Source organism: Myripristis murdjan, chromosome 11 (assembly GCF_902150065.1).
Source record: "Myripristis murdjan chromosome 11, fMyrMur1.1, whole genome shotgun sequence".
In the NCBI taxonomy this organism is placed as follows: Eukaryota; Metazoa; Chordata; class Actinopteri; order Holocentriformes; family Holocentridae; genus Myripristis; species Myripristis murdjan.
The window spans coordinates 18,117,397-18,131,315 of NC_043990.1; the positions used below are offsets into that span (position 1 = coordinate 18,117,397).

At 42.5% G+C, this 13,919-nt stretch overlaps 2 protein-coding genes across 2 annotated transcripts; both read right to left on the bottom strand.

The window, feature by feature from the left end:
- Positions 1–198: 198 nt before the first annotated feature.
- LOC115367526 (ras-related protein Rab-25-like) lies at positions 199–3,056 on the bottom strand. The gene is made up of 5 exons (XM_030063326.1): positions 2,878–3,056; positions 1,710–1,905; positions 1,286–1,479; positions 766–846; positions 199–655 (listed from the first exon to the last, which is right to left on the bottom strand). The coding sequence occupies exons 1-5, from the start codon at positions 2,912–2,914 to the stop codon at positions 528–530; spliced, it is 636 nt and encodes a 211-aa protein (XP_029919186.1). The 5' UTR covers positions 2,915–3,056; the 3' UTR covers positions 199–527.
- Positions 3,057–3,508: 452 nt separating this feature from the next.
- On the bottom strand, positions 3,509–11,576 carry LOC115367525 (ubiquilin-4-like). Its single transcript, XM_030063325.1, has 11 exons — positions 11,433–11,576; positions 9,240–9,391; positions 8,860–9,005; positions 8,499–8,761; positions 8,022–8,180; positions 7,266–7,488; positions 7,006–7,145; positions 6,280–6,363; positions 5,863–5,978; positions 5,607–5,766; positions 3,509–5,509 (listed from the first exon to the last, which is right to left on the bottom strand). Exons 1-11 carry the CDS (start codon positions 11,574–11,576, stop codon positions 5,357–5,359), a joined length of 1,740 nt encoding a protein of 579 aa, XP_029919185.1. The 3' UTR covers positions 3,509–5,356.
- Positions 11,577–13,919: the final 2,343 nt, after the last annotated feature.

A 13,919-nucleotide genomic window follows, 5' to 3' on the forward strand; every position in this document is an offset into this window, starting at 1 on the left:
TGTATTCTCTGCCTCTGGCAAATAATGACTCTATGTTTTTGTTTGGTAATTACATGCAGACCGAATATTATAAATAATTTATTCCAAGTTATACACAGTGTACTATTTTATAAAAGCAATACAACTTTACACCCCAGGACCCCTACCCCAATTCAACTCTGGCTGCCTTCAAAAATACAAAGAGGCGATTCAAGAAACGTGTTTTTTTTTGTTTGTTTGTTTTGTTTTGTTTTTACAGAAATTTATAGTTTACAGTTTGTGCGAATTAGTCACCTAGACAGAAAATACATAAAATACAGATTTTCTAACTATTTGTAACTTTTTCCTGCCACTTGATCGCTTGATTTTGGGTTAAATGAAGCCCTTGCATTTGAAGAGATTTGTAGATTGACTGCACCCGTGTCAAAGCGGTACCTTGCTCTTCAAATTGTGCATAAGCAACATCTTGCTTCAGCTTGAATGACAGTCAAGGCATTGTGTTAATTCCAGGTCAAGTCGGAGAGAGGAGTCAACAGTCGCCGAGGCTCTCAGAGGTTCCTGCAGCAGGTCTTGCGTTCCTCTTTGGCCTCGCTGGACGGTCCAATGGGGCTGGACAAGGTTACGGCACTGATGGAGCCTCGGGTCACCTCTCTACTGGCCACCTTCTTATGGATTGCTGCACATAACGGAGACACAGATGGCACACTTAAGCATTAAGTCAAAGAATGGAATGAACACAGGTGAACTGAGGACGTGTGTTGGGACATACTGACTGAACATCTGTACCTTTGAGAACTTCACTGAAAGCAGCTTCGACATTGGTGGAGCTCAACGCTGATGTCTCCATAAACATCAGACCTTTGCTCTCTAGGTTGGTTGGGAGGCCGAAAGCAAAAACAACAAACATTAAAATATACTGCACATTCTGAAGAAATATCAGTCCTACAGCACATTGCTAATTTATTGTGTTGTATTCATCAAGACAATAGTAATAAATGCAATATATGCAAATTTCTGAACTTAATATACCTGTTCTGTTTTTGCCTCTACCTGCTTGCTCATCATATCCACATTACCAGTGACTGTTTATCAAAAATCTAGTGTAAATAACTTTACACCTATACTCTATATAATCCAGAATCATAGTAGTAATAGTTCATTATCAAAGGTTCCAGGCTACAGATAAGCATAAAAGAAAATATATCACTAATTGGGCTTGAGAACACCAAATGCCATGTCCATGAGAGGGGATGTCATGGCTTAGTGACATTCATAAAGAACTAAAAACGCTATGAGGCAAACAGACCTGCAAAGGCCCGTGCCTCCTCCTGGGGCACCGTCCTGAGGGCCTCCAGGTCACTCTTGTTGCCCACCAGCATCACCACAATATGAGGGTCAGCGTGGTCGTACAGCTCCTTCAGCCATCGTTCTGCACTCTCATAGGTCAAGTGCTTGCTGATGTCATAGACCAGCAAAGCACCTACTGCTCCCCTGTAATACCTGCAGGCAGCGAGCAAGAAAGACCACATTATGAGTGATACAGTGATGTAGCAAAATGTGTGAGTTTAGGTGTGATTAGGGCCGCCGTGTGCATGCTCCCCAGCCAGACTCAGTGTTTGTTTACATTGTATATGTGTGCATGCAAACACTTAGCTGATAATTCTCACTCAATTATCAGTTTGTGTGTGCCAATGGTGTGTGCGTGCATGTGTGTGTGTGTGTGTACCCACGCTGAGGTGATAGCCCTGTAGCGCTCCAGGCCCGCTGTGTCCCAGATTTGAGCCTTGATGGTGAAGGTGTCCAGCTGAACGGTGCGGGTGCTGAACTCCACGCCGATGGTGGTGCGGCTGTCATGATTGAATTCGTTCTTAGTGAAGCGAGACAGGAGGTTGCTCTTTCCTACACCAGACTCCCCTATCAAAACCACTAGAGAGACAGATCGCAAGATAAGGAGCAGAAACTTATTCATTATCAGAGCATGAACTAAATGCCAAATCAGAGCTTTTTGTCACTGTATACCTGACGTACACAGTATCTTGCAACACAGTACGTCTGAGCAAGTCTTTGTCTCATATGAAGCCTTAAAATCTTGTTTTTCTTTAAAACATCTGCCAGAGGGATGAGGTAATCCCACTTGTTTCCAATGCTAATCAGTTTATCTGAAGAATTTTCAAGTGTCACTTTCTTGATCCTAGTGGGCTGATCTGTCATATTCGGCCTTGTTTCAAAAATATTCATACTGAAACCAGAAAAGCTGCATTGGAAATGACAGGTATAATCTCATCCTACTGGCAGATTTTTTTTCATTATTTGTTTGAACATAAGCTCAATATGAGTATACACTCAGTGTGAGACCTAATGGCTTGCTAAGGTGTATTTTTTTTTTTTCTAGTGATAACATGACATGAAATAAGTTGAAAGAAATATTTTACTATGTAAACAGTCAAAGACTGTTCCTTTAATCTCTGCAATGCAGCGTGTGCAGATGCCCGACTTGTTGACACCACTCAAACGTGGCATAGCTAACCCATGGCTGACATTTTCATTGGAATGTATGGAATGGAAAAGCACAAACTGCTTCATTTTAAGCAAAGAATATGCTTGCAAACCACTCAACAGCCCCACTCAGTGATGAACAAAAACAAAATTGTGAGAATATGACATACAGTATATCTCTAATAGGTCAAAGGTCAAGAGGCTTTACTGCAAAAGGGAGAGAAAATGATCACTTCCTCCTTCTCCTCCTTGCCTTTCTTCCGATTGTCTGCTGGTTGCTTCACACAGACATGAACTAGTCTAAGATCAGACTCGGCCTTTGGACTTTTAAGTTTTTATGTCTAAGTAAATAATATATGCACTTACACCCATACAATCACGTCTTAGTCAATCCTGACTCACCTTTGAAGACAAAGTTGTATGACTCGTCAGACCCCATACTGCCCTCAGAGCCCGGAAGGTTCCTCCTTCACTGTTAGTCAATATCCTGAAGCCGCTTTCACCATTAGATCCCGACAGAGGAGAGATAGAAAGAGACAGAAAGAGAGAAAAAAACATACAACCACACTGCTCTCTCTTTTCTCTCCAGTGTGGAGAGTAAAGGTGAAAATGGAGGAGAGAAACAAACAGGTTAAGCAGCACCCACCCTCTTCCTCCTTTATCTGTGGATAGGGGCAGCCTCCTGACTGTGGACAGAGAGGCAGACAGGAGTCTTATGGCCTGCCGATCCCTCATCAGCTGACACCCTGGGAGGGCACGGGGGAGGAGAGCAGGTGGAACAGGTAGAACCACTAACACAGTCATTATGAGCAGACTCCACCCTCTCCTACGCTCTCCTTTCATTCAGCTCCTCTATCCGTTTGTCTGGTGGTAAATCTCACCTAACAGGTGGATCAGTGTACCAGAAGAACAGGTGCACCATTTTGCAACGACTTTGATGCCTAAAGATATACGTGTAGAAACCATGATTAAACCATGATTAAACCACAGTCATCAGTGTACCAGTTTTGATAAATGTTGCATTTCAGTCTGGTAAATGTATTTACTTTAATTCATCTTGACTCCAGCCCACAATAAGACACAGAAATGTGAATAATACAGTAATAATAATGATCAGCAAATCAACAGTCAAAGTTCATTTGGAAATATTAAAGGATTAAAGCACAGTTCACCCGAAAACAGATTTCAGTTATTTGGACTTACATGCAACTTGGTGTGCATACTTCAAATAATTTATGAGTGGAAATGCTGCGAGTGTAACTCACAAACACAAACCATAATCAGCACATTTCAGTTTACATTTCATGACCAAATTCAAAAAAATCCAAATTTAAGTATCAAATTTCCGTAGAGACCAAGTGCCAGCTAATCAGTACTGTATCTTACACTTTTTTCCTCACACTGCTAATCAAGTGACACTGGGCACAGATACTGTTTTTGACCAAGTTTGTTTTATTTTTTTTTTTTAGTACAGTACTGTTAAAAGTTAGTTCCAACATGTTGAATTGGGAGATGGATTTTTTTTTCAGCTGAGGTCAACAGACAAAGCAAAGCTATAGCAGCAGTTGCCAAGGTTACCACAACTACAATGCTGAGATTCTCAAAAGCAAAAAAAAAAAAAAAGAAAAAAAAAAAAGAAAGAAAAAGAAAGAAAAAGAATAATTCCTAAAACTTGATTTTACAGGTGTATGGTGCTACCATACCAGGAAAATGTAGTAAAGCTTTTCCATTGTAATTTACTCAAATGATTTCCAATTTCTTTTTTTTAATGCAAGACAAATCATGATTATCTCTAGGTACTACCTGCACCTCAGAAACAAAATTTAAAAATCGATAAAGAATCAGATTAAAATGAAAGGAAAGCTTGTTTGTTTCATTCATATTCTTCCTGCCTGCATTTTCTGCTTCATAACCGCGACTTCATAATTGACTATGGTTAAAGTAAATTTCCGGATAATGCTGCATGGAAGTCACTGGGGACCACCAACAGAGAGGTGGAGAGGGGTGTCATTTGGCGACAATGCTCTGATGGGGAGGGCTGGGGGAGGACAGAAGGCACAGCCGTAGTGCCTCAAGAGGGGAAAAGACACTGTCACCCATGGCTGAGTGGGCACTCTTATCTGGAATGACAAATTACAACTTTAGGGAAGTGTGAGGGGCGTCATTTCTTTAAGCGCTTGCAATAAATAGTAAGGACTGTTGGGCAAAAACTATTTATGTAGAATCTCGAGAAGGGGGAAAGCGGGAGGAATGAGGTTGAATGTTTGTATGGACATGATGTCTTCCTTTTCTCTGTCTGGATTACTGTCTGTACAACAAGAGCTCTCTTTAGTCAAGGTGAATATTAGCAAATCAGCACACGGGTGTGATGTGTAGAACACAAGCTAACAGCCAATCACGTCACCTAATTTTAATCTCTGTTCTGTTATGTGTCCGTCTGCAACTCTCTGATCATTCCATCTGACTGGGTCGACTCCAGCTTTCTGTGAAGAAAAGGTTGAGTGAAGAAATGGTTGGGGATCCCTTTTCAGGAGAGGTTTGCACCCCTGTTCTCTGCACCAGAACACCCCTCGAGTTGAGAAGTGGTTCAGTCCGGCTCTGTAGCAGCACTCTGGGACAGAGATCTCAGTGGATGACGCCAAGAAGAGAAAATGGGGGGGGAGGGGGGACCACGAGTATGGGGGAATGATCTGAGACGAGACAGTAGAATTAGGGTCTTACACATCCTGCCCAAGTTTCTTCTGCAAAGTTTGGGACAATTCACTTTAATTTCTCTTGGTTCTCTGTAGATGCTTGTGTGTTTATGAATATGTATGCATGTATGTACGTATGGATGTATGTCGGTATGCACGTGTCTGTATGTATGTCAGTGTGTATGTCTTTATGAGGGCTGTGAGCCCAGCAGTCTCTCGATAGCGGCGTTGATGTCTCCTCCAGTGGCGATGAGAGCCTGCAGGTTGGCTTCGCGGTTGATGAAGCCCATGGCGTTCAGCTGGTCCAGCTGGGACTGGAACCGCACCTCTGGAGTCTGGGTCTGCAGGGGGAAGAATCAGAACAGAGGGAAAAAAAACATAAATGTGTGCAGGATGGAATTCGTGTGTGTGTCTGTTTGTGTGTTTGTGCGTTCATACCATTGCACCTCCTCCTCCTCCTCCAGCAAACATCTGGAGCATCTGCTGCATCAGCTGCTGCTGCTGGGCGGTGTTTGTTCCTGCACTGGGCGAGGAGGCAGGATTCTCTGGGGGCATGCCTCCTCCTGTGGGGATCCCAGGGATTCCACCTGACACCAAACTAGAAGAGAAAAAGAGCAGGAAACATCAGTCAACAAAACATCCAATTAAAAAAAAACACACTGATTTGTGTGTCTATGTGTATTTATTTGTGCACCTAGGCATGAGTCCTGGTGCTTCTGTCTGCAGTGTTTGCAGGCCCTGCTGGATCTGCATTAGAGCTTGCATGGCGCGGGGGTTGGTCATTACTGACAGGGCCTCTGGGTTCTGCATCTATAGCCAAACAGACAGAATAACTATCAATCAACCAATCAATAAGAAGTCCATCTAATCACTCAAATAGGAACAGACTGATGGCTGAAATGAATAAATAATTAAGATTCAAGATTCTATACTTTATTGCCATGAGATGACTTGACTGACTGTAATTTGTCTTAGTGAGCTGGCTAACAAGACACAAACAAAGAAGTAGTAAAAAACCAACCCATTAAATAAATGTAAGGACATAAACAGAAGCAAAATCCCAAACATATAAACAACATAAGAAGGGCTACAACATAAATGTGCATGTTACCTGTTGCAGAAAGATAGGCAGCTGGGCTCTGAACTGTTCCTGCAGCTGAGGATTTCCGGCAAACAAAGGGTTATTCATCAACACCTGATGGAGAGACAGGGGGAGATGGTGAGAGAAAGGAAGACAGACTGTGTCAAGATAATATCACATGCCAGTTGTGGTTGTGCATCTCATTCACTGAGCTCGATATTTACACTCTTATCTGCTTCAACAGTACGCTTTAGCACAGACAGATACAACTTCCCATGACTAAAGCACAAGTTTTACAGAATCCATGTGTTTTGGATCATTTTTACTGTGCCTGTTCAAATGTGTTCCACTGTAGCATAATTCTGTCAAAACCATGTAATAAACACAATAAAGTTAGACCTACTTTTTGTTGTTTATTCTTTCTTGCAATTTGCTGCAAATGCAAGTGGGCTTAAGAGACAATACCCTTTGTTCTTTGTTCTGTGTGAGTGTGCACTAAGTAGCTGGGTTTACTGACCTAATACACAATAGGCCTAGCTAGATTCCACCATTTACAATTCATTACAAACTGTTGGAGCCCGTATAATCAATTGATTTCCTATGTGGTACATGATCAGAATAACAGAGTTCTGATGCAGGTTCTGAATGCAGTCTAATAGGGTTTGACATCTAACAGGTCTATATTCTGTGTGTGTGTGTGTGTATGTGTGTGTGTGTGTGTGTGTGTGTGTGTATGCATGTCTTAGCGTTCAAGACCTGGGAGGCCAGCTCGGGATTCTGAGCCAGTGACTGCATCATACTGCGCATGTAGGGAGCAGACAGCATGTTCTGCATCAGCTGGGGGTTCTCTGAGATCTGCTGCATCAGACTCTGCATGCCTGGACTGTTGAACATGCCTAGGACACAGCAAAGACATTGACGTTGAAAGAGTGTGTGTGTGTGTGTGTGCAACTGAGTGTTTACAGCAGGTAAGCAGCAGAGTACACAGGTATATGTCCTAGCCCACATTCTCTTACCATTTCCTAGACTGGCAGCATTGATGCCCAGGGGGTTGGACACACTGGGGTTGGTGCCAGTGGTGGTACCAGTTCCTGCTGTGGTGCCTCCTCCATTCTCAGAGGAGCTGGTAGAACTTGGGGGGCCCCAGGGGTTGGGAAGGGGCTCCCGGTTCTCCGTCCTTGACGGCTGGGCACCTGACTCAGAATTCCCACCCAGGGCTGAGAATGGGTTGCTACCAAACTATAGAAAAAGAGATTTAATACATTTTAAAATGCATATGCTAAGGATATCCTGATTGCTTGGACCATTAGTTTGGGAGCATTGGAGAAAATATCTGATTGAGTACATTTGGTGGAAAATACCGATATGTTACCAGTCTAGTTTGCTTTTTTATTTCTGAGATGTTACTCAAGGCTGTTGGCATGACAGTTTTGGGTAAAACCTCCAATAAAATACCTGGTATCAGGACTAATACTCATAGAAGTATCAATGTGTCTCTAATAAAGACATATTTTCTGCAAACCACACAAAATTTACTTTTGTAAAACTCAAACAAATCTGGTACATGAGTTGTAGTGAGTCTGCAGTCAGTCATTTGGACAAAATACAGACATGGCAGTCACATCAGCCTGTCATCTTTTCAAATTCAAGTCACATTCACACTGTTGAGTACAGCCATAATATGGTTTATAAAACAGAGGACACAATTTCTGACCAGGATTCAAACTAGTACACAAGCAGTGATTCCAGTATTAAACACCTTTTCCAGTTACCTGTTCTCTGGCGGCACTGAACATAGGTTCCTGGATGTCTGTGTACATTCTCCGTAGGGCATTATAACCCCCCGGGATGCTCTCGAGGTTGCTCAGGGCCCGATCCTGGTTGCGCATCATTTCCTGCATCATGGCTGGGTTTCTGGCCAGCTCCATTGTCTAAGGAGGAGCAAAGACAAGAGGAGAAGGAGAAAAGAAGAGATGATTCAATACAGTTGAGATATAGTTTTCCATGAAGACCATCAAATTTATGATTTTGCTAATTTGCAGTGGTAATCTGATGTAGTCATGCCTGGACTGACTAAAAAGGAAGCACTTAATGCCACTCTGGGGTTACACCAGGAGGTCAGATGAATAAAACATGGCATGATACAAAAAAAGGTCTATTGCCAATGAAAGATGCACTGAGGGATGCATAAACCAGTAAAGGATTCCCTTGCGTGAATACTTGTGCTGTGTCCTTCCCATTTCCCTCACCTGTCTCATGAGCTCAGGGTTGTTCAGCATGTGGGAAATCTCTGGGTTGCGTTCCATCAGCTGCTGCATCTGAGGATTGGCCACAATCATCTGCCTCATCAGGTCTGGGTTGGACATCATGTTCTGCACAAGCGGGTTCTCCATGATCTGAGACAACATCTCTGGGTTGGACATCAGCTGCCTCTGCATCTGCTGCTGAAGTTCCATGAAGTTGGCCGAGCCCATTCCCAGTCCGGCCAAGCTGGACAGGTCACCGAAACCAGCTGGGGAGGGGTGCGTGATCAGTTTGTGGCACACTTTGATTTTGTATCAACCAAAACAGGGCAGGTAAGTGTAAATAGCTGCATATCAGTGAACTCACTCAATATGTTGGGTGTCTGTGTGGGTGGTGCAGCAGGGCCAGTGGTGCCAGCTGTGGAGGGATTGGTGCCTGGGCTGGGGCTGGAGCTACTGCCTGCTTGGGTGGAGGATGAGCTTGAAGGCGAGGAGCTGGCGCCATCTCCTGCCCTAGAAAAATGATTTTTGGCACATCACAACATCAGTATGTTCACATATTTTGAAGTGATGCAATGCCTCAAGAACCAAAACCCATGAAAATATTGCTCTCAATGCAAAGTGATGTTCAATTTCCAGGCATCAACAAAGGCATCTCGCTAAATATCCAATCAAACAAATGTCGATGAAGCCTTCTAATAGGCCTGCTACAGCATATTTTGTTGAACCAATGTGCTTTAGCCTTACTTGTGTGCTGTCTTTATGACAAGGTGAACTGTCAGGCCATCCTTGATGCCATGCTGGTTCAGGCTATCTCCATCCTTCAAAATCTTCCCTGCAAAAATCAGAACCAACTGGTCCTGTTTGGCTTTGAACCGCCGGGAGATCTCTTCCTTAAACTGGGAGACAACAAGGAATAATGAAATTGATCAGTGAAAGAAAGACAAGAGAGGTAAAGGAGGTCAGAGAAAAAAAGAGGGATAAGAGTAAGGGCAAAATAATGAGACGGCTTCACCTCAGTGGTTCCCGTCTAATCTGTTTCAGTTCTGCTGCAGCCCTTGGTCTTATACATCCAATTTCCAAGAAAGTCCTCCCTGCAGTTATCCTATTAGCAGTGGTCTATACGCTCTAAATCCGTTGAATCACTCTAACTCTTGGGCTACTGCGCAAAGTATTATTCTTACAAAGGAAACCATCTCATCTGGGAACAAACCTGTTGTAAAAATGACGTATTTCATTTTCAGTTTGTGTAAAAACGCTGCTTCTCTTCTTACAATTTTGCTCCAAACAACTACAAGCAGGGCTGAGAGGCCACATAGCCTATTGTTAAGAAGTGAAATAGACAGAACATCAAAGACCTTACCTTAATTTGTAACTCATGAAAATAAAGGGTGTAATATTGTTGTAGGAGCTCAGCTGCCATGATTTTAACATTAGCTGATACAAAATACAAGCATTTCAAACTGATCATATATTATAACTAACAAAGATGAACCCTCCTGCTACCTTCAAATCTACAAACATTTTTTTTAATCAACTGGGGTCAATTTGACCCCAGTAATTTAAAGCTCCAGAAAATTATTATAATAAATATTGTCACCCAAGTTTACGAGTCAGGTATTTAGTATGTCTTAATGACTAAATACCAATTTGAATAAAACATAAACTCTTGTGGGAATCAGGTTTTTCCCACCCAAATGTCACATTAACTATCAGTGGTTCTCACACTACTGCAGGTGTGGTTATGCTTGATTAGGGCCCTAAAGAACAGGGAAGTTTTTTGAAGATTATAAATAGCATGTTGTATTTCCTCAGTATCATCTGAGACAAGTAAAACAAATTTGGGTAAAATGTTGATCTTTCTTATATGTTTTATACAGCTTAAAAAAAAAAAAAAAAAAAAATTGAGTCAAATTGACCCCAAAGAGAACAGTGATGTGTACAAAATGTGTCCAGGACATTGAAAACATATCATCATGTTAATTTTATGTTTACCCACGTTCCCACATGAACCCATTACATTAGGAAAAGACATTAAATATGAAGCTAAAAAAAAGATGTTACCTGTATATTTAGAGACGTTAAACACTGAATGGGTTCAAACTGACCCCAAAGATAATAGAGGGGTTCAGTAATATGTGGCTGGAGCCTCTTGAAATGGATACCAAGAAGTCAGAGGTCTTGCGTTACCTCCAACGAATTGATCACTGAACACAAATGATGGTGAATACAATATATACAAGCTGTTTCAGACCGCACAGTGCCAAATGACTGAAGCTGACACAGGCAGCAAGCCAAGACATGAAACCACGGTTTCATTCTTGAATCCGTGTGCCCCACAGTGTAGCCTGGCTAATGGCAGCCCTCAGGATATTATACTCCGTAAAAGGTGTGACTCAGTGACAGCACACAGAAGGTTCTAGACTGACAGCCAGCTTTTGACTTCCTCAGGCCCACACTCGCGGTGAAACACATAAGAAACCGATTAGGTTTATTACTGAAGTCAAGCAATAGTCTGTAGTTAATGTAACCATCATTGCTCGTTTCACTTGGCATAGCAAAAGCGCAACCCCATCAGCTGACGCTTGTTTGGCTACCGCTAACGTTAGCTCGAGTTGGCTAACAAGCTAGCTAGCGTTAGCTGAGCAGCCGGTTAGCCATTTCGCGACTCAGTGTGCAGAAAACTCCCTGGCTGGGGTTAGCGAGGTTAATAACGCTGAGTAGATGTTAACTGAGGTGATATTACTTTATACAAAAGCAACATTTCCTATTCTGAACACTGTGCGTTAGCCGGCCAGAGTAGCGACAGATGCTAGCAGTGCTAAGTAGCCTGCTAGCTGAAGTTGGCCACCAGCTAGAGAAGAAAGTGGGCAGGGGCATGACGTGAGAGCACAGCGCTGGGTCGCACCAGCCAGCTCCCTGCGCCTCAAACATACACACCTGAGTGACGGACGCATCCTCTGAGATGGCGATTTCTTCTTTATCTTTAGGAGTTTTTACTGTGACCTTAATTATAGTTCCCTCCGAGGCGTCCGGTTTGTTATTATTGTTATTACCAGGATCTGCGGCGCCGTTGTCAGCCATCTTTACTCCGCCGATGGAACAGCTTGGGCTTGGCGTCAGCTTCCGGGTCATAAGAGGTCAAAACTCTTTCGAGAACCAGCCTCACGGTCTCACAGCCCTGCCCGGTCTGCCCGATCAATTAAAGCGATGAACTCAGTGTGATCGATGCTGTCACGCACTAATATTAGTTTCCTGGAATTTCTTTTATACAGCAAGAACTTAAGGCAAACTGCTGAAGCTTTTTGTGTCAGGTTTTTATTGTGATTATTAGGATGCCAATGGTAATGATGAGCATTATAAATTATTGGAATTAGCCCAATCTGTAGGCTAGTGCCTTATCGGGATGTTAGTATAAATTAATGTTTCCATCACATTTAAACAATCAAGCATTTTTTTAAAAAAAATATGGTGAATTAATAGAATTACTACAAATATTGAATTTGCCAATTAAAACTAAATAGGACACATATACACCTGCTGCCCTATCTCAGAAAAAAGGTGAGATAAGGTTCAAACAATGATCCAGTAATAAAGAGAAGGGGCAGGGGCAGCCAAATCATTTCAAAGTAATAAACTTGCAGTTCTGAACTGAATTCTTGATCGCTATGATGCAGAGATTACTGGTTTGTGTTGGTAAACCTAAGCTCAGAATTACAATTTCAAGCTTTTTAATGGGAGTTATGTACTTTATGTTGTGTACTATATGAGTAGAAAGTTCTAACTAGTCCTTGTCTGTGTGTTTGCTAGATTCATATGGATCATTAGGCCATATGAATCAAGGGTTGTTATGATTGTAAATAGAAATCTTGGATCAGTGTTTGGTGTGTGAAAAATGCTTTGGACTAAGGGTAGGGTGCATACACTTAATTAACTGCCAGCTTTGATTCATGCTAATTCTATATTCACTGCTGTCTCCGAATCTGAATAGATAAAAGCCCTTTTGATGTTTTTAAGGTCATCATCATAAATAACCTACCTGCCTTGTAGAGTGAGATATTCACAACATATTTGTCTGTGTCTGGTCTGTTTTAATCTGCAGGCAATCTGGCGACCAAATGCTAACACTGATAGTTTAATTCATACGAAATGGCAGGCGTAATTACCAGTTTTGATCCATTGATTTAGTAAAATGACACCATGGTGGTAGCATCTGATGAAGGGAATGGCATTTCTGTCAGTTATATAGATGACCTTTGCTTTTATGTGATTGTGTGTTGGAGACAGAGTGTGTATGTCTGACAGACAGAGAGGCAGAGCGTGCATATGTGTGCTTTGTGTCTCTTTTATGTGCCCCTTTAAGTAGTGGAAATGGTACTCATTTCTCTCAAGACTGTCTCTAAAGCAAATTTCAGGAGAGAGAATCATAGATGTTATATAATAGATATGACTCTTATGATATTATAGATGAGTTCTGACAATCCTATAGACGAGAGAGAGAGAGACCCTGTTAGTATAGAGTGCCCCCTCTATATGTGTCTCTCCATGCCGCCACAGTGTGACCGCGCTGAAAGAAAAGTGTCTATTTCAGCACGTTGCATTGACACCGGCAGTCCTGCATACCTATGCATATCCCTAGTTCTAGAACACACCATTTACAAACAAACAAAACCCAAAAAAAGAAACATGGACCACCACCACCACCCCTTCCCTATGGCCCCCTGACCACCCCCCCTCTGACCCCACATAGACACACACACACACACACACACACACACACACTGAAATGCACAGGGTCACATGCGCCGTGGCCCGTGCGATGCTTCATTCAAGTGCATCCCGTACAGGAGACTGACTGCTGCAAAGGATTTTGCTTTCATCAACAGAAAAACAACAAGGGGACAACTTTTTGGATTTTGGCCCAGTAGAATCCTCTTTGACTCTCTCTTTCCCTCCAAGTTAGCAACAGCTGTCTCTCCCTCTCTCTCTCTCTCTCTCTCTCCTTCCACCCTTCTCTCCCTTTACCTCAGGTGGGCAGTTGAGGTTTATTTCCACAAGAAACCAGGTAATACCATCACTTCTGAGTTTTTTTTTTCTCTGTGTGTGTGCGTTATGGAATTATATGAAGAATGTGATTGGATAGAGGCTGCCAGAATCACAGGGGGGAAAAACCCTAATAAATCGTTTGCCATGCCTTACTTACTGCAGAGCAAGCCCTGGTGTGACGTGGATTTGGCAGCGAAAACAGCCACGCTATAAAGAACAGCTTTTAATCGTTGGTTTGCATGACACTTGTTGGGTGTTGAAAAGTTAGTAAGCCTCCAGCCTGCTTTATTGTAAATGTTATTTCACCAGCTCTTCTATGAAATTAAAGCAGCTAAACCGTAGAGTCCAAATGGATGTGCTCATCACATGTTCATTTGGAGT